Source organism: Haliotis rubra, unplaced genomic scaffold (genome assembly GCF_003918875.1).
Source record: "Haliotis rubra isolate DU_JTF1 unplaced genomic scaffold, ASM391887v1 Scf156, whole genome shotgun sequence".
In the NCBI taxonomy this organism is placed as follows: Eukaryota; Metazoa; Mollusca; class Gastropoda; order Lepetellida; family Haliotidae; genus Haliotis; species Haliotis rubra.
The window spans coordinates 1,786,550-1,807,319 of NW_025765514.1; the positions used below are offsets into that span (position 1 = coordinate 1,786,550).

At 39.2% G+C, this 20,770-nt stretch overlaps 1 protein-coding gene across 1 annotated transcript in view; it reads left to right on the forward strand.

The window, feature by feature from the left end:
* Positions 1-11,188, forward strand: part of LOC124270916 (transcriptional-regulating factor 1-like) — a 29,727-nt gene extending 18,539 nt beyond the window's left edge. Inside the window, 6 exon segments of the mRNA XM_046705977.1 lie at positions 133-208; positions 3,218-3,306; positions 3,970-4,263; positions 5,833-5,916; positions 7,737-7,990; positions 9,619-11,188. Of these exon segments, the coding sequence (XP_046561933.1) occupies positions 133-208; positions 3,218-3,306; positions 3,970-4,263; positions 5,833-5,916; positions 7,737-7,990; positions 9,619-9,742 (921 nt within the window). The 3' untranslated portion in view covers positions 9,743-11,188.
* The last annotated feature ends 9,582 nt before the right edge of the window (positions 11,189-20,770 follow it).

Sequence of the window (20,770 nt, forward strand, 5' to 3'; positions counted from 1 at the left end):
TCACCATGGCTATATGCGGAATGAATATATTAATTACACTATATGGTGAGGGAAAGGCCTGTTAAATACATGTTGTCTACAGTGTAATTGTTAGTCTTTCCATGTACCAATATGTTGTCTACAATATTTCAGAATGCAATGTTGATGCTAATGGATGACCCACCAAAATTGCCGAAGAACCATGGAATAACAGGTTTCAAGTATCAAGGTATGAGGATTTGAAACCCATTTTGTTTGATGAATATAGGCTCTTGGTTGACAAGATTGTTGGTTGCAGTTTCATCACAAAGTCTATGTATTTGCTTAAAGGTCACATGCAACCAAAAAATCAAATATCATTAAAACACAATTATCACTTATTCATGACATATTATATACATTGCTGATTATGAAGAAACATATAAACAAAATTATAAGCGTACAATCGCAAATCAAAAGTGCAATATTTTGTACTTGGGTTTACTTCCCTAGAAATGAAGCAGCCGGGATACCGAACCCAGTCAGAGCGGGTGGGTGTGCACTCAAGTGTAACGGCTGGTTCATTTGCCGATGCCCTCACGGGTCATTGTGTGTGTGTATATAGAGATGTTGGGTTTTGTAAATACATGCTCATTTTTTGTGTATAACGTTTTGCAATCAACAGACATCATAACATATCATGTGTACAAGTATCACACCTGCATGTCTGTGTAATTACATAATGTGACAGAGACCGAAATCGGGCCATAAATCAATGCGTTTTGTTTATGGTGTATAGCCTGATAGGTGTTAAGTTCAAACTGCATGTGGTCAGTGATCGAAGTTGTGTATTAAATATTGTCATTAGCAGACAGGCAGGCAGACACATAGGTGTCAATAAAACAGACATTATAAGTTATCACATCGTGTCTCGGGAAACACAGGGTTTTATCAGTCCCGAGTAAGGTTGTATTCCCCGAGCTGGAGGGGAATACAACCTTACCCGGACTGATAAAACCCCGTGATTTCCCAAGACACGATGTGATAACGCATTTATCTAGCCGAATGTTTTTCCTAAATTAAAAGAAAACAATACGCATCGAATCGACTTGCTTTTATTTATGTGAGATGCCATGTTGACAACAGCTGATCGATTGACCTCAATGCAGCGCACGTTACTAAAGGCTTGGCGATGCACGCTTTTCTCACTTCGCGTGGTCACTGAGGCGTGGCGGGATAATATGACTTTTGTACTCCCTGCTCGCGGATCGTGACGGGTCACGTGAACCAATCAAAACTCGACATTCTTACATGAGGCTGGATAATGAGTTTTGTCTGTGACAACGGCATATCTATATCACAGTTACAAATTCTGTCAACGCTAAATAATGACATTGCTTTTAAAGGTCACATGCAACGTAAAAAACAACTTTGCAGATTCTGATACCTTTCGGTATGGACTTACCGGAAACAAATCGTCAAAAATGCAAATTCAACTTATGAAGTTGAAAAATAACGCGATGAAAAAAAACGCGCGAAATCGGAGTTCAAACGTTTCACTAATTTTCCCCCGACTTTTCTGGGGAAAACGGGTTTCAACAGCTGGGCTGCGCTTATAGCACGTGCGCAGTGAAGTAGGTTCGCGCAGCTTGGAAGCGGTTGTCCCGGTGAAAGCTTTGGTGTGAGCTATTTTTCTAATGTTTTGTTGATATCTCACAGGCGCGAGCTTTTTATATGTTATGACAGTAAATTAACTGTTTATATAATTTCATTTGTCTATTTCACCACACGTTCTTCTTACCGAGTCACTTTCTCAGTTCGATACTTAAAAGCAATGCCATTATTTAGCGTTGACAGAATTTCCAACTGTGATATAGATATGTCGTTGTCACAGACTAAACTCAATGTCTTGTGTTATTGACACCTGTGTGTCTGCCTGCCTGTCTGCTAATGACAATATTCAATACACAGCTGCTATCACTGACCACATGCAATTTGAACTTAACACCAATCAGGCTATACGCCATAAACAAAATGCGTTGATTAATGGCCCGAGTTCGGCCTCTGTCACATTATGTAATTACACAGACAGGCAGGTGTGATACTTGAACACATGACATGTTATGATGTCTGTTGATTGCAAAATGTTATACACAAAAAATGAGCATGTATTTACAAAACCCAACATCTCTATATATACACACACAATGACCCGTGAGGGCATCTGCAAATGAACCAGCCGTTACACTTGAGTGCACACCCACCCGCTCTGACTGGGTTCGGTATCCCGGCTGCTTCGTTTCTTGGGAAGTAAAGCGGAGTACACAATATTGCACTTTTGATTTGCGATTGTACGCTTATAATTTTGTTTATATGTTTTTTCATAACCAGCAATGTATATTATATGTCATGAATAAGTGATAATTGTGTTTTAATTATGTTTGATTTTTGGTTGCATGTGACCTTTAAATATCGAACTGAGAAAGTGACTCGGTAAGAAGAACGTGTGGTGAAATAGATAAATGAAAGTATATAAACAGTTAAATCGGTAATCTACTGTCTTAACATATAGAAAGCTCACGCCTGTGAAATATCAACAAAACATTAGAAAAATAGCTCACATCAAAGCCTTCATCGAGTATTCACCGCCAGCGAAGGTTTTCCATCTTGAAATGTCAAACGCCTCACTGGTTGACACATAGCTGAGTAGATCTAAATCCTAACAAGGTTCTTTTATGTAATGAGTAGATTATTTACTATTTGTTTTGATTAGACTACTCCTGCTCATGACCCAAGCGCTGGGGGGAAAGTTAGTAAATCGTTTGAAATCCGATTTCGCGCGTTTTTTTTCATCGCCTTATTTTTCCACTTTATAAGTTGAATTTGCATTTTTGATTATTTGTTTCGGTAAGTCCGTACCGAAAGGTATCAGAATCTGCAAAGTTGTGTTTTACGTTGCATGTGACCTTTAAAATGTGTATTGCTAATTATTGTGACATAGGTATCTTTGATGGTATATGTGTTGCATAATATTGGGAACGAAGTGTGTTTGACAGAGATTGACACTGATTGTACATGCAGATCCTATTTTTACATACTAAAGTAATATCATGGAAAATGGCCAGTCACAGCCTTTTGTAGCCAGGACACATTTTGAAGGCTAGTAAGAATGCTGACTAAATGAAAGAGCATGTTACAATTAGTTCCTGATTCACTGTGGCACGCAGCATTTTGAAAGTCGTTTCTTTTGTGTATCTAGAATCTGACCCATGGACATCTCAGGAAATAGAGGCCTTTCACCAGGCACTGCTTCGGTTCAGCAAGGATTTCTTTGCTGTTTCAAATGAGGTTTGTATGACATATTTTACTGCTTGAAATGAGGTTGAATGAAAACTAGTGATGTAAGGGTTTGTCTTATATAGCATTCAAGATGCTGCAAATTTAGTTATTATTGTTATTTTTTTTGTCATAGTGTCTTTGCAGAAAGTAAGAGTCCCTACAAAGCGAACATTGATAATCCAATTACAAAATGATTACTTAGACAAAGTTGTGAAAGCTACCACAATACTAAGAATTACAAATAGGGAAATCAGTTTTGTGAGGAACAAGCCTTGGTGTGGAGTGAGTTTTCCTTCTTGCCCAAGACATTCTCGATCATGTGCTATATTAATATGATAGGTTTGAATGTGATGTAACAATCTCCAGAACACCTTTTGCTTACGTAACTTCTGTGGTTTATGCACTTTAATGAAACAACAATCAAAATGACTCTTCATAATGGTTCTAAGTGGATTCCTCTACAGAAGTTATATGTTCATGTGTCCACCATGAATCAGTTGTATATGTTCCAATAGGAACACGTTTTGTATGTTCATTTGTCCTTGTGTTGGAACATTATGAGAAGCAACACCACACACATTTCTAAGGTAGATCAAGCAGTCAGGAGAAGTGTCCATAAACATGGGGTTTGTACTGCTGCTTCATTACTGTGATGAGTTGCTCTGTTTCTAGGTGAAAACAAAGACCACAAAGCAGTGTATTCAGTTCTACTACCTGTGGAAAAAAGTTTGCCCTGAAGATTACAAAAAGTTAAGAGCACTGAGGCGTAAACGAGAACAGGAGGCTTTGTACAATCTGAGATCCCGACCCCAGGGAGAGGAGCAGCAGCAACAGCAGCAGCCTCAGCAACAGCCTCAACAGCCCCAACAGCTGCAGCAGCACCAGCAGCACCAGCCGCACCAGCCGCACCAGCAAGAGGAGTCCGACTCTGAGGACAGCTTTTCTGCACACTCTGGAGAACCAAACGTAAGTCACCATAAACTTCTGTATACAACAAGAGCTTAACATTTGAGTGGTACTGTTGAATGAATAACCCCCATCGAGGCATGTATATAGTAGTCAGTGAATTGAGCTCTGCATTTTCACAGCCTGTCTTATGAGAAAGCTTTTCACTTATGAGCCATGATGATGTGCATGTTACAGAGTTTTAATTAACACACATGACTATGAGATGCTCTGTTTTGAAGAGATAACCCCGGTATGCGATTGTTGAATAAGGACTGATTTGATGACTCCGATGAATACAACTGATTGTGCATGTGACATCATCTATACAGCAAAGACAGCTGATATAGGCTTTGTCTGTTATTCCAGATATTTTGTTGGCAGATTTTGATCAGTTTCAGAATCAGGGGTGTCCGTGTGAAAGTATCATAAGTATACATTGGGATGTGGGGAAAGTAACATGATTAAGTGACATGCAGTGACTGATTGGAATTGATCATCAGAGTGTCCAGTATACAGCAGATCATTTCTGATGGATTTTACAGAATTTTAGACGATCATTTAAAAAAAAGATCTGTTCATGTTTGTGTGTTGCGGTGTGTGTCTCTGTATGTTGTTCTGTATGTAGTGGGTATCTGTCAGTTGTTCCATGTGTAATGTGTCTGTGTGTTGTTCCTTGTGTATTGTGTCTGTGTGAGTTGCTCCATGTGTAGTGTCAGTGTGTGTTGCTCCATGTGTAGTGTCTGTGTGTGTTGCTCCATGTGTAGTGTCTGTGTGAGTTGCTCCATGTGTAGTGTGTCAGTGTGTGCTGCTCCATGTGTAGTATGTCTCTGTGTGTTCCATGTGTAGTGTGTCTGTGTGTGTTGTTCCATGTGTAGTGTCTGTGTGTTGTTCCATGTGTAGTGTGTCTGTTGTTCCATGTGTAGTGTGTCTGTGTGTGTTGTTCCATGTGTAGTTTGTCTGTGTGTGTTGTTCCATGTGTAGTTTGTCTGTGTGTGTGTGTGTTCCATGTGTAATGTGTCTGTGTGTATTGCTCCATGTGTAATGTGCCTGTGTGTGTTGTTCCATGTTTTTTTCCCATATGTAATGTGTCTGTGTGTTGTTCCTTGTCTAATGCGTGTGTTCCTTGTGTAATGTGTCTGTGTGTTGTTCAATGTGTGTGTTGTTCCTTGTGTAATGTGTCTCTGTGTGTTGTTCCATGTGTGTGTGCATGTGTTCCATGAGTAGTGTGACTTTGTGTTCCATGTGGAGTATATATGTGTTGTTCCATGTGTAATGTGTATGTGTGTTCCATGTGTAGTGTGACTTTGTGTTTTTTTATATGTAGTCTGTATGCTACTGTGTGTTGTGTAGCTCATTGTAAAGACTAGTGGACTGTAAATGTTAGCTTCTATCTCTGCATTGTGGTGTTGTGTCTAGTATGTGTCGGAGTGTGGAGTTATGTATAGTGTGCAGATTCGTGTGTAGTTTGTGCTTGCATAGTGTGCCATGTTATCTTGACTCAGTGCCTTGCATGTCGGTGTCATGTAAAGAGTATGCCTGTATCATGTTGTCAGTCTCCCATCTGGATTGTATCTCATGTATTTCCAGGAGATAAAATCTGACCTTGAGAGCTCCTCCATGTCCTCTTCCCCGGCCCCAACATACACCTGTGACTACCCAGAATGCAATGCTGTGAGTTTCATGTCATTCTATTAATTTTTTATGAATAACCAATAAGAGTATTTAATGTTATAAGTTTGGAAACTAAGCAATGTTGGTTTGTTATAATGCCTGCAAACCAGGACCCCATTCCACAAAAGGATCGTTGCGCAACAACGGACATAGGCCTATGTTAAAGTATGGGAGTAATGATAAACATAGTTACGATAACTGCTTTGAGGAACGGACCACATGTTTCTCAGCATGCTCAGTGTTTGTATTTGACTGCTGTTTTCTCATTAATCTCCTCATGATGACAACTTTCTTCTGAAATGTCAAACCTGCATTAAACCTAACTTACTGATTCACTGACTTGTCTTCCCCACATGGGTACTGTGTGAAGCCCATTTCTGGTGTCCCCTGCCGTGATATTGCTGGAATATTGCTAAAAGCGGCGTAAAACCAAACTCACTCACTCACTCACTGACTTGTCTCTAATGCACACATTCTATTTTCCTGACATATTTTTGCATTGCAACAAAGTCATGTTGTCTGAATAACAACAACACATTGGAAAGAAAACTTTCTAACCATTGAGATGTGAGAGAGACTTGGGCAAGTATTTGCCTTGGTTTTTTAAAGTAATTTGACACACCGGATTCCCACAATTAGTTGACTTATTTCTTAAATGTGTCTACTTTCTAATAACTGCTGCAGTTTCTGTTGTCCTTTTCTTCAGTGGTCATCACATTTGATAACCTTTGGGGTTTACCTTGAGTCCTATATATGAGGGTCCCTGGAACTCATACTCTTAATTTTCAGGGGTCCTGGACTACAAAATGGGGGTCCCAGACACTTAAATATTGTTATTAGTAGTTTGTTGTAATTTTATTGTGATTCAGTTACTGTTATTGTTACTTGATCGAAATTTTTACAAAAAGTATTTGGACTTTTTCTGCGTTTCCTGTCGATGCGCTAATAAATTTCCATTTTCAATTTTTATGTGTATAGGACGTGGAAATTTGCATCCTGTAAATCCCTGTAACCTACTTATATCCGTTCATCAGGTAGTCCACACAGAGGGCAATGTTTCATTGCAGTGAAACTGTTACTTTGGATTTGATAGTGTTATTGTAATAATACAATCAGTTCATAGTGATACACTATATATTTGCCAAAATTAAGAAATATGCTGCATGTATGAAGTTTTCAGATAGTTTGATCATCATGTTCAGCCTAGTTGCAATATTATCAAGATCATCTCCCTGACTACATCGATCCCACATTTCATTTAGAGCTAGAGTCAGGAGTTCAAAAATCCCATCGCCCGACACCCGGGACAAGTCAGTTTTCATTTCGGGCAATCAAATAATGGGCTACTAGATAATTTCCACTTATGGTTTCAAACTGCAAATAGACTAGGATTTAATTTCATATCAAAATGTAGCTACTAAATTTTGCAATGATAATAAAGTGAGTTATCTTTCTTTCCTATTTATCACTTTTCAATAAATAGTCCAGTAAACATTAACATCAAATACCATGTTGATTTATTCTTTTATATTACATCATCATGATTATGTCATAAAATCAGGGCAAGTGGAAAATTAGTCAGGACAAGTTACTTTCTTAAAGTCACTTGCCCTGTGGCAAGTGGCTTTTTGCACAAATGTTGAACCCCTGAGAGTACATCACATAGAAGAATATGCTTCATGTTTCCTTGATGAGTACAAACTGTTAACCATTCAAGTAGCACATGAAATGAACAGGCTTGTATATTTGGATATGGTAGATTTGTTAAGGTAAATATTGTTTTTCCAAACTGCAGTGTGCAAGTGTATCCTATATTTCAGATCTTCACCTCCAAGCAGGCCCTGAATGGCCACACAAGGATGCATGGAGGGGGCCCAGTACGACCTCCCCCTCCATTCCATGATACTATGCCAGAACACCCTCAACCACCGCCACCACCACCGCCGCCACCACACCCCCATCCCCATCCCACTCCACACCCTCCTGTCCATCGCAAACCTCGCCCGGCCACACCCAGCAAACCACCAGCTACTGATGGCACTGGAGACATCTTCCCATGTAAACTCTGCAACAGGTAAGGTCCATGTTATTTTCTACTTGTTTCCCGCACAATTCATTGAGAGCACAATCATGACACAATTCTACAGATAAGGTGCGGTGGAGTAGCTCAGTGGTTAAGGCGTTGCCGAAGGCCCGGTTTTGATGTGTTAAGCCCATTTCTGGTGTCCCCCGCCTTGATATTGCTGGAATATTGCTAAAAGCGGCATAAAACCCAATTCACTAACTCACTCTACAGACAATGTATACTGGGACTCTCTATTATCGCGGGCTCTCTATTATCGCGGCACACGAAAACATCGGGAAAGCAGAAACACCACGCCCGGCATCGGCTGTTTACATATGCAAATTACATAAAATATATTCATTGCTCTTGAAAAAGTCATTTATTTCATTGGAATGTTATGTGTAATCGGAGAAATATTAAAGCATTCATCTTTTCAATAAGTTCTAGAACATTTTGAAACTAGTATGACCCCTACTGCCCTTACATTTAGGATGAATCAAAACTGACTTCATCAAGAGCAATCCTGCGACAACTATAAGGTCATTTGCATATTTTCCGTGCTAAAAATATAACAGGAAGTGACGTATTATGCAACTTCACTCTGCACACAACAGCAACTTGTATGGTACGTTTTAAGCCGGAAAAACAATATTTTGTAACGTAATTGTTACCTTGTATCCAAATGAATAGAAGTTTCTGATGTTTGGGTAAAAAGCATGATGATATTACTAATGTGTGTGAAATTCCTAAATATTTTTTAATGATCAAACTATTTAGATTCGTTACTTGTCATAGTAAACGTTTCACAGTGTCATCTGCTTGTACCGCGTGCCATAGTAAGAAAATAGCAATACCGCGATAATAGAGAGTTGCTTCAATTTCCGGGTCAAACGAGACAATCGGAATTGCCGCAATAGTATTAAACGAGTTGTGACCATGTGTCACATTATTTGTGACAGAAATGAAAATTAAACATCAGTCAACTGAAAATATATATAAAATACTAAATGTCAGTAGCCGTTCATAATCCCGATGGCGACAACATTAACTACCGCGATAATAGAAGGTCCCATGATATATAGATAATGTGTTTTGCATTACCTTTGAAATTTATTGGGTTAAAGTTACAAAAGTATGATTTAAATAAAGTTCTGATAACAGATATATGCACAAATGTCTGTAATATAAATACTTTCAGCAGTTGTTGTGATGTTATATGAAACTAGCGGTAATGCATTTTCACATACCGCTAAATGAGCAAGACAAACACATGGAATAGGATGAACACTTGGAAACATTTGACCCTTGAAGATCCGGGGTAGAATAGGTCCCCAATTGCGCAGATCGATTCTCATGCTGTTGATCACTGGATTGTCTGGTCCAGACTCGATTATTTACAGACCGCCGCCATATAGCTGGGATATTGCTGAGTGCGGCGTAAAACTAAACTCACTCACTCACTCACTTGGAAACATTTAAATATTTTGAGATAAACATGCAGGTTCAGAACTTGGAGAAGGTACCTCAGTCTCAATGACAAGAACATTAACTGCATCTGTTTCTTATATAGCACATTCCGATCTTTTTTTGTATTTTCTGGCCATGTTTACATGATGTGGAATGTTTGTTGTTTACAGAGTGTTCTACAAGGTGAAGAGCAGGAGTGCTCACATGAAGAGCCACAAAGTGCAGGACAATGAGAAGAACAAAGCCAGAGAATTAGGGCTTGCTAAGTTAAAGGCGGCAGCAGAGGTTCTTTGAAAAGTGCTGTCTTGTCAACACTTGCCTTTGTGACAACATGACGTTTTTGCAAATGTAAAATGCTCATCTCTGTATATCTGGAGGATAGCAGAATCATGATTACACCTTTTCCACTTGGGTAACCTCAAACTTGGGTAGAATAAATTGGGTTCCTGAATGCTGAAATTGTAACAGGGTATGTCAAAACAGCCATATATTACGAACAATTCTGAATCTTCATGCTACAACCTAAGAGTTGAGACAGTAATCAGGAAGGCTGTTTTGTGCAAGTGGTTTGCTTCCAGTGCCCCAGGTAGCTAGTGTTCTCTTTGATCTGCTGTTCCATGGACGCAGTTCTGGAACTGTGTGGTGGCTCGGTGTCTTCTGAACCTTGAAGAAATACAGAGGATGGACAATCCCACATCAGTTCATGATGGCAGCTTCAAGACATTATTCTACTTGTCTAGACATGACAATGTGTGCTGGAAGACCAGAAGCTCAAGTTTGTCAAGAGACTTGAAGTTTTATAGCTCATGTGAACTTATTGCACTTGCACACTCTCGTCAAGGTCGTGTCACACAACCAGTTATGGCCTCATATCATGTCAGCTCCTACCATGTTTTTTTATGATTGTGTACTTCCTGAGCTTTCCTTTTAGATAGCAGAACATTTTAGAAAGACTTTGACAGTAGATATGTTTGAAAGAATGTTTTATACGATGTTCTTAAAAAATTTAACTCATGTGGTGCTTTATTATGACCCAGTGGCTGTGATGTTGGGAGTCTGAGAATGACATGGTGTGACACCCTATATTACACTGTTACAGACATGTGGAGGATTAGCACTAGGCTTCCTTATGAAGGATCACATACACTGCATTACAGCTACACCACACCACTACACACCACTACACACCACATAACTACACACCACATAACTACACACCACACCACACCACCCCACACCACCCCACACCACACCACATAACTACACAACACCCCACACTGCATCACACCACACTGCACCACACCACATTACATGTCTGATGTGAATATAAATACATGTATTATTCTCAAAGTTAAGGCTTAAGGAAAAATATTGTTATGTACACTGTACAGATGCATGTACTTTTTATTGATATATGCTGACCAGTTCTATATCCTTGATCTAATGTGGGGTTGATTAGTCTGGATTGAATTATCTTTCATAAATTACAAATCAGATAAATAAAGAGAAAAATTCAGTTAAAATTAGTTTCAAGAAGTACAGGTATGAGCTTGTGCCATAACTCATGTTGAAGTGCTAATGTTCCACTAGTTTCAGTCTGATGGAATACAATGAGAGTGCTATAAGGTTATGTTCAGTTGGAGAAGTGACCGATGTAAGGTGTAATGATTTTATTAAGTTATTCTTCATCCCAAGGTTTTGTCTATCTACTTCATCTTAGAACTGGATTTTCTGAACAAGTGTACTGCAGGGTGGAAATAACTTTAAAATTGATAGTGTACCCCGGTACAGTGGCACATGTAAAGTCACTTGTCCTGATAATTTTCCCACTATACCAACCGTTTTCTTGCTGATTTTTTAAATAAACAACATAATTAACATTGGAAAGTCAACTGGACACCGGTACAGTGTGAAATAAAAATTTGCTTGCCCGACAGAAAAAAACACTGGACTCGGATGTTGGGCAATGGGTTATTTCCACCCCTGAGTACTGTCAAACTGTTGAAAGTGATTACATACACAGTATTTGGAATTCTAGTTCTTGATATCAATGTGAGAATTTGACCCTGCAAAGAAATAAGGTACATAACTAGTACATTAGACTTGTTATATCCTTTCCTGACAGCACAGTGATCTTGTAAACAGTATTCTTACATTCTATAATATAGGACTGAGAGATAGCCTCTCCCTCTACCTCACGTGTTGGCCAGTAACATGCCTGTTTCAGGAGAGTTAGACCATTAGACCGCCATGTTTGCTACAGATGAAAATACCCTCAGAAGGAGGCAGAAGGAAGGTTATCTGGGAAAACTGTGTTGGCATTGCTTCAGTAATGATCTAAATCTGTAATATTTCATCATCTTCTTTAATCATCTTACTAATTATCAGATCACTTCTTGTCATGAATGAAAGTATCCCTTTCCTCAATATATCAGTTAATTGAATGCAGGACACAAAAAATCTGATGAAACCAAAATGGCAGTTTTCTTCATGTAAGCAGTATTAGGAACATATTACACTAGGTGCATATAAGGTTTTGTGAACTTATGCTGGCCTCATGGAGTCTGTTTGCCATTGTATTGCTCACAATGGTGTATGTGTGCTCTGAAAAGCTATTGGTTGGAAATGTGCCAAATGTTTTCTACATTTCAATGTCCACATCTGTCTTTTTTTAAGCACCTAATATATTAGATTGACATTGGCATTGCTGGGCTGGTGTATTTTCACCCACGTTTTACCTGTATTCATCTGCTGATTTCTATCTTGATAATTGTTGTCCGCCACTTTAAGCATCCCCATATCATCAAACATACAGTTCTTTGCAAACGAACATGTTGAGTGGCATATATTTTGTTTCAAAGATATATTCATGTGTATAGGTGTTGTTTCTTTCCTAAATGTGTAGGTTATAATGTAGTGGATTAATCATGTCTGATCTGACAGAATGGAAGTTGTGAGAATTCTTTCCTCTCGGGCACAAATACAGGTATTGTCAGCCGTGGTCTGATTCCCTCTTTCTTCTTGGTGTATGAAGCAGTGACTTCATATGTGAATGAATGTTATTCAAAACTATTTTTGAGACCCATTAACCTATGTACATTAAATTTGATCAACCAGAATATTGGGGACCAGAAGCTATTTTCTAATCCGTTTTGTTTATGAATATGAAACCTTGACATCGTGATACTCAAACAAATCCATAATTTGGGGATAAGACTAAGTGTCTTTTCAGAATATAAGTTCAGATCATATCATAGATTAAATATGAAGAACTAATAAATGGTTTTCTGGTCCAGCTACACCTCCAGATGTGGAAGGAGACTTAAACAAAGCCATGACTTGCATGTTGCGACATGAGGAAATTTACATAGATGCATAATTGTTTTGTTTTGTTGTTCTCATTTTTGTAGAAATATATCTTGACTACTGGTGGCACAATTATTTTCTTTTAAACATTCCTTTGAGTATTTATAACTGGATTTAATGCCTCCAAAGTAGTTGAATTGCTATTGGTCTTGTCCGTCCATTCTGACTTTGCCTGACTTCAAGTGGGAACCTTGACCACAGGATATTCTCTAGAATTTATGATTTGTTTCTCAAGTTGTGTCAGTTTGCTTCTTCTGTTTGTTTTCATGCATCAGTTTTGAAAGAATGATCTTCAGTTTTAATTATTTTGAGTATTATTTTTATAGGTAATTCAAAATTATTAAAATCCTTAAAATGTTTAATGATGTGTTGAGTTATTGTTTGGTGTCAAGGTTGGAATTCATTTTGAATCAATGCTTTCAGAGATTTTAAATGGTCAATTACATTTACCAAAGTTCATTTATGTATTAAATTCTTGAATGGCTCAGTTTTAGATTTATTGATATTTCTACCATTTAATGTAACTGGAACCGAAAGTGTTTGTTAATGCCTTACAATTATCAGTACAATACAAATATCTTTTCCCTCTTGGATATAGCAGAATATTGTCTTCAATATTTGGAATAATATACATTTGTTACCGTCATATTTTAAGTGGATCTTAAACTAGAAGAATAAGCATGACTTTTTAATATTTTTATGTATGTTGTTAAGATATTGTCTTGAATTGTATATTCTTTCCTTAAGAAAACTCAACCGCCATCATATAGCTGGAATATTGCTCAGTGCGGCGTAAAACTAAACTCACTCAATTAAGAAAACTCTGAGATCTCTGTGAAAGTTAGTGTGCCATTTCAGTGTACAAACCAGTATTTTATAGAAGCTAATCTTAAGTGTTTTGCCTCGGCATGACAAACTATAAACAGCAGCTCTTATGAAGATAATAATCCAATGTAATAGCCTGTACTAGACTTCATTTAGTATATCATTCAAACTCAGAACATTGATAAGCCTGTTTTATTAAAATCTGCAGCTTATATTTTCAGTTATGAAAGGTGCAGTTAGTATTTCTAGTCTGTTTGCACAAGAATTTCATAACATGAGGAGGAATTTCCAGATCCAACTTATTGTACATGAAAGCTATTACTGCAAATCCTTAATGGTTACAGGGGAACTTAAGCTGAAATTCTTTAAGAAATGTTCATAGCTTGAATATGGTGAGTCAACTGTTGCTGAAAGTAAGACATGCAATTCATACTGCTTCGTGTCATGGTCTTCACTAATCATTGCTCCATTGTTGCAGATGGAATGTTATTTTTACATTGTCCTTGTGATTTTAACATACTTTGAGATACTTTTATACTTACCACCTTTAGTGTTATGTATGTTTGTCAGTGAGAATTAGGGCATAATGAATGTTACCAGTATAATGCTCATATCAAGTTGCACTAACAATGTATGCATGCATCTGTTTGTTAATGACCACACCTCTAATGAATTGTATCTCTCTGGTCATTGTACATAGCTATGACCCATTTGCTCATTAGGTGGAGTGCTTCTACACTTATGATCATACCATACTTATAGCTTTAAAGGTTAATCACTTGGTTGCATTAACGACCTTAGGTGATACTGATTTTCATATTCCAATGCTGATGATATGCCATTCCGCATGTGCATATTGTTATGAAGCGAAGTAGATGTTGGTAATCTGGGGCCTTATTCTCGAAACGTTCGTAGCCCTAAGAATTCTTAACTTTGATCGTAGCCAATGTGTTAAGAATGGGCTTAAGAAGTTGGTAGGGCTACGAACGTTTCGAGAATAGCTAGCCTGATTCTGAATTGTATGCATCGTTAACTTCTTGTCACTCATCCTTAAGGTAATGCATAGTACTTTGAGGACTAGTCAGTTTCAGGGTGAACTGAATAAGGTGGGTAAACATTTTATGATTTCATTTTTGTGTTTTCTTTCAAGGCATGATAATTTATCATTAATCAGATAACAATTGTGTACATGTCTCTCTAATTTCAAAAGTGAGAAAATTAAAGTTTCTCAATAAAACTTGGTTAATTGTAAACTCTGTTTGTTAGATCTAATAAATAATATAATTATATTATTTTAGAAACTTGAAGGCGCCTTTTCAATTACATAGAAAACAAGTACTATAGGGGATGTTGTAGAGTTACAGAACCATTATTGTTTTCCATGTTTCTTACTGCAAGGAAAGCATATTGGCTCAAGTGTATGTCATAAGTGTAGAAGTGACTTGTTACCTGTCTGTATGTTGATCATTGTTGGCACATCACCTGTGTGTGAATGTGTGTGTGAAGTATGTTTGTGGTGAGTGTGTAACCATGCTGTACATAGTGTATCTATGTACTGTTGTTCAGGAGTTGTCCTGGTTGTGGCTTATATTGCTGTTAAGAAAAGATTTATTTTGTTATCAGGTAAAACCAGCCTGTTGTATCCCCTAGCTAGACCCCTATTGTACCGTGCTTGTCAAACAAAGCTTGTATATTGTCCTTTGGCAAGCAGGAGAGAGTGCCATGTTTATGTTTTGACTATTGTTAGTGGTGCGATATGATTCTATAGAACCATTCTTGAAGGTACCTTTTATCAACCATGCCATTTTAGTCATCATCTCTCATGACATAGCATTTTCATCGAATAAAATGAGAGGTTGGAAGTACCTCATGAAAGAAAGTAATATGCTTTTTGTTTCATCTCCCCAAAACAGACTGTTGTTTTACTGCAAGCTATTCAAGCTTATGTCCTCTAGTGATCATCCTATTGGAACTTTGTCTTAAAGTTGAAACTTTGAAGCAAGAAACATCAATGGCACCGCCAAAAGCTACTAACAGGATTCTGATCGGCCATGGCATCAAAAGCTTTATTTTCTATAACTGACCCATTTCTGCTTGTGTTTTAGTAATCACAATGCCACCCCAATCTGGGATGCCAAAATCCCTCTTTGACGGATGTATTATTCTGTCATGAACGTGTGCTTATGAGTTACAAAAACTGATACCAGTTTTTGGCAATGAGTGTATACTGCCTCACAGATGCTATCCATCAGAAATCCATGTGGACGCAAGTGTATTACCACTGATGCATACGACTGGATGTCAATCTCATGACTATGGTGTGAGTCCATAGGCACCACCGTGCTTCCTTCGCGTCTTTGTTCATGTGTATAAGAATTTCTGCTAGGATTGAGAAAGTATATATCAAGGTAATTTGGCCAAGAAGTTATAACTTTGGTTTCAGGTATATCAGTGATCATGTATCATTCATAAACAACCATATAGTCTGTGTTGTGTCTGTTTCTGGCATACCATATGCCGATGCATCCAAGAGGATGGAGGTCAACTGATTCCTTTGATTGGCGAGATTTATTTTCACACTCCAGGAAATATTGTTACTGCACAAAAAAAGGATAAAAATATACACTTTGTCATTGAGAGAACCCAAAAGTCAACAAACAGCAGGAGCCCACCATATCGACTGGAGGAAATAGTTCTTGATCCTGCTTTGAACGTCCAAAACAGGAAACGCTGTCAGTAACATTTTCAGGCACATTTGAGGCGACGCATCAAACGCCAAAACATTATTCTAAATCAGGTATCACCATCCCTTCCCTCTTCCAGTTTGAAAGTAGCAACGATGGACCTCCTCGTTGATAAAACCAGAAGTTATTCCTCATTTGAACAGAAATCAAGCTCCATAAAATCTGTACGAAAACCTACTAGTTTACTGAACCACAAAAGAAATGAAAGCACACACTTTAATTCACTCTAACAGTGAAAAACGAAGAATTGAGTTCGAACTTGACAATTATGGTTAACACATTTACGGGAATCACATTTAGAGTTCACACAAACAAAATAAAAAAAGATACCCCAAAGTCAGTATTGTGTGTGGCCTCCATGGGCATTGATGAAAGTGTTGTATCGTCTGTGCATGGAATGAATTAGCCGGTTGATGAAGGTTATAGGCACTTGGGTCCATACTGGGTCCAGCCGCAGTTGTCGGCCTTGGTTGGAGGTCATTCAGTCTTCTTTGAATCTCTTCCCAAAGGTGTTTCGTTAGACTTAAATCCGAATTGAGTGCAAGGCCATTGTAGGGTTTGGATGCCATGATGTCTTCGGAAGTCCAATGTTGCTCTGGCAGTGTGGGCACGAGCGTTATCTTGCTGGAAGATGTGATTTCTGCAACGTCCAAAATGTGGTACAACGTGGGGTCTTATGACTTGGTCAATATAGCGAGCAGTTGTCACGTCATTTCCTCATCCTGGACCAAGATTAAAATTCTGGAACATCTCGGTATCAAATAACTGGTTCAGACCGATTGCACCCCACACCATGATGCTTAAACCACACCACGAGTCTCCTTCAACAATACACTCACTGGAAAAACAGTTCCCCACGCCTTCACCATACTCTCATTCTCTGCTATCGACTGTTGAAGCACAATATCGGCTTTCATGAGATAAAAGCACAGTTCTCCATTGTCGATAACGGTAATTTCGATGCTGAGTTGCCCACTGCCCATAGTTTTTTTCGGTGATGAACGGTGAGGATAGCACTACGCTATGGTCTGTGACAGCAGAGGTTTCTTACGCGCAAACGTCGACCCACTGTATCGGCACTACTGGGTCTGTTGTCAGCCCCACGGGTCGGGCGTGCTGTTTCCATTGATTTTGGGAAGCGATCCTGCAGATGGTTGCGCACATTCTGTCGGTTTTGACGTTTTGACGGTTGTTACTGAAGGTCGCTCACTGCGTCTTGGATGCTGTTAGTGACCTGATACCACTCCTGCAGTCGGTAGAGTGTCCTAACATATACATTAAAATGATTGGCTACCCTCCGTGCAGTCTGGACAACTTACAATAGTCCCAAGACTTGGATCCTCTGATCTCTCGTAAGTCGAGGCATTGTGATTGTGTCAAAACCAAAATGATTTCAGCCGAGTTTGGGACTCGCTTTCATTGGTAGGGTAGTCAGGACATGCACGTGCATTTTCGTTTTCATGAATGTCATACGAAACCTTTTACCATGTCTGCCTTTTTCGGTGCTTTTGGTCGATATGCTTTTTCATCAGAAAACACACTGATGTTGGTAATAACTGTCAATTTGGATTGAAAAACATGTTAACAAAAGGGTCCAATCACAATAAAAACACCACCTTGTAAGAAAAAAAATTGCATTTGAGTTTGAAAGGCGACGTTTCTTTTGTGGTTCAGTATATATTGCAGAGTCAAGCAAATGTACCACAAAATCCTTTTCACAAAGAACAACCATATTCAACTACGAAAGAAAATGGCTTAATTAATATAGCATGTGAATGCTGAAAGATATAGAGATGTGTCTGATTTTAATACAGTTATCCAGTACGACATACATGAGGAAACAATAGTAAATGTCATCTTAAGTTTACTGGGTAAACAATGCGTGAAGTGATGACAAGAAGTTTCCTTTTCCATGGACCTCAGCTGTGCTTCCCATTCCCGCTGAAGTTTTTGTATGCACAAACATATGCATTTCAGCTCAGACTGGCAACATCAAACTAAGAAATTGATGTTTAACTGAAGGTTTATTGATTACATGTTATCGTTCAATAATGTTCAAATTGCCAATTCTTATCCACTGAGTTTTACTACATGAGCAAGTACTGAGAGACATCAGTGAAACCATCCGTTTCTCAATCAGATCTATGCGCAAACATTCAGAGTAATAAAGATATAATCATAAGAGGCTGTGACAAGGAGGATGGCCTCAACTTTACAACTGTCAAATTTCCATTTTTTAAACGATTTGCAGACAGCTACAACCATTGGTGTTTTCATTTCATGACCATCTCGGGGATCAAGCTATACAAAACCTAAGGTCCTTTACTTAAAGTCTTTGAATCAGTACCGATATTACAAGAGAAGGATCCCATAGGATATACTTTCATAAGGTCTTCCTGGTTCAACACGTGCTAAAATGTGTTTTAGCAGGTCTGTTCCTTGCTGAGGTATCAGGAGTTTATCATCGTAATATCAAGATGAGGGCTACAGATGATAAGCCTTCATAAGGCATCTGTGCAACACTGTCTTTGGTCAGGTGGTAGAAGGTATGTCTGGATGGGGTAGTTCCTGCGATGAAGTATCAGATCTCATGGACTCTGCCTCAACACTTTCAGACTGTCTTTGCTGTCTTTGTTTATATCGTTTATTTATCATTTCAAACACAAGGACTACGAGTGCCATGACCACACCCACTCCTGCACCATAGAAGGCGCTCTGCAATGCTAAAAGATCAACTCTTTTTGCTTTTCTGCTTGGAGTCTCACACTGATGTTTGGGCTTCAACCGATTCCACCACTGATCCAGGAGGCCGCTTTCGAACACTTTCAATATTCTGTAAAGGTGAACAAGAAGTGTAAAGATTATATATTGACAGAACATTTGTAAATGATACATTCTTACAAGGATAATGATTTCTATAAAAGAATTTTATTTTTCCTTGGGTCGGTCTGACCCTCAAGAACACGCATTGTACAAAAATGAAATTTGTCTTCAGCAAAGAATGATTATTGTTAGGTGGTTATTCATTGACCTGTTCTCGTAGTTCACTTAGTCCAGATGCATAAATCAATGCTCATAATGTCAATCACTGGACTGTCTAGTCTGGAGTGAAATATACTGCTCACAAAAAGTAGGGAATATTGAAAAGTTGAGACAAATTAAAGCAAACGTATGTTTAATTGTCTTTGGGAAACAATATTCATGTGGGAATAAGGATGTCTAGAACCAGTTGTCAACAAATTGATAACGTAGCAGATGTTCTTTGTGGATTTTGCAAAGTTCACCAGGGGTGGTAACCCAAATGTTACAAACCGGTTAGTAACGGGTTGGCCCACCATTAGCTGCCGACCAAGAATGACATCGACGTCTCATACTCCTAATGACGTGACCAATGTCAGCTTGTGGAATCCTCTGCCATTCCTCTTGGGAGTGCCACGCCCAGTTCTGCCAAGTCCTGACATGGAGGGTGCCGCCCCTGCACTCGTCATCCGAGCATATCCCACACATGTTCTATGAGGGAGAGGTCGGGGGACATTGCTGGCCATGGAAGAGTTTAAATTCGGTGCTGCCGGAGATGCTCAAGGGCAACGCGAGCACGGTGAGCCCTGGTGTTATCATCCTCGAAAATGAAACCTTGTCCGTGGCGGCTTGCAAACGGCAGGACGTGTGGCGTGATGATGTGGTCACGGTAGTAGACACCAGTGAACCCTTGGCAGATGTGGAGATCTGTCCCGCCCGTCATCGTGATTCCACCCCACACCATAACAGACCTCCTTCCATATCAATCATGGCGGCTGGCTGGTAGCGTTCACCAGGTCGTCGTCAGACACGATGACAGTCGTTATTGAAGCCCATGGTGAACCATGACTCATCGCTGGGACATAAAATGGGACCACTGGACATTGCTCCACCGCTGGTGACAATGACACCAGTCTCTCCGAGCTTGCCTGTGACGGTTTGCTAGGGGCAACGGGATGTAAGGTCGCCTTGCTCGAAGGTATGCAGCATGGAGACGGTTCCGTATAGTCTGTGTGGAGATGTGGCCTGTCTGTGTTCTTGCTGCAGCTGTGACGCATTTTGTCGTCGATCACGGAAGGCTCCGGTGATGATCCGCCGGTCATCGCGTCTGGTGTTACATCTGTGACGACCACTCAAGGCCTATCTTGAACTCTTCAAGTGGTAGTAAACGTGTCCACAACATACTGACTACAGACTGCGAGATACCCAGTTGTGCTGCTGTGCGGGCTTGTGTTATTCCGGCCTGGAGCATCCCTATGGTTTTCAATCTTTCGTCTTCTAGTAATATTCGCATTGTGGAAAGTCGTGAAATGATGGATGGCCATGTTCCTAACCCCACATTTATAGCCGCCCTTGCACATGCGGCACG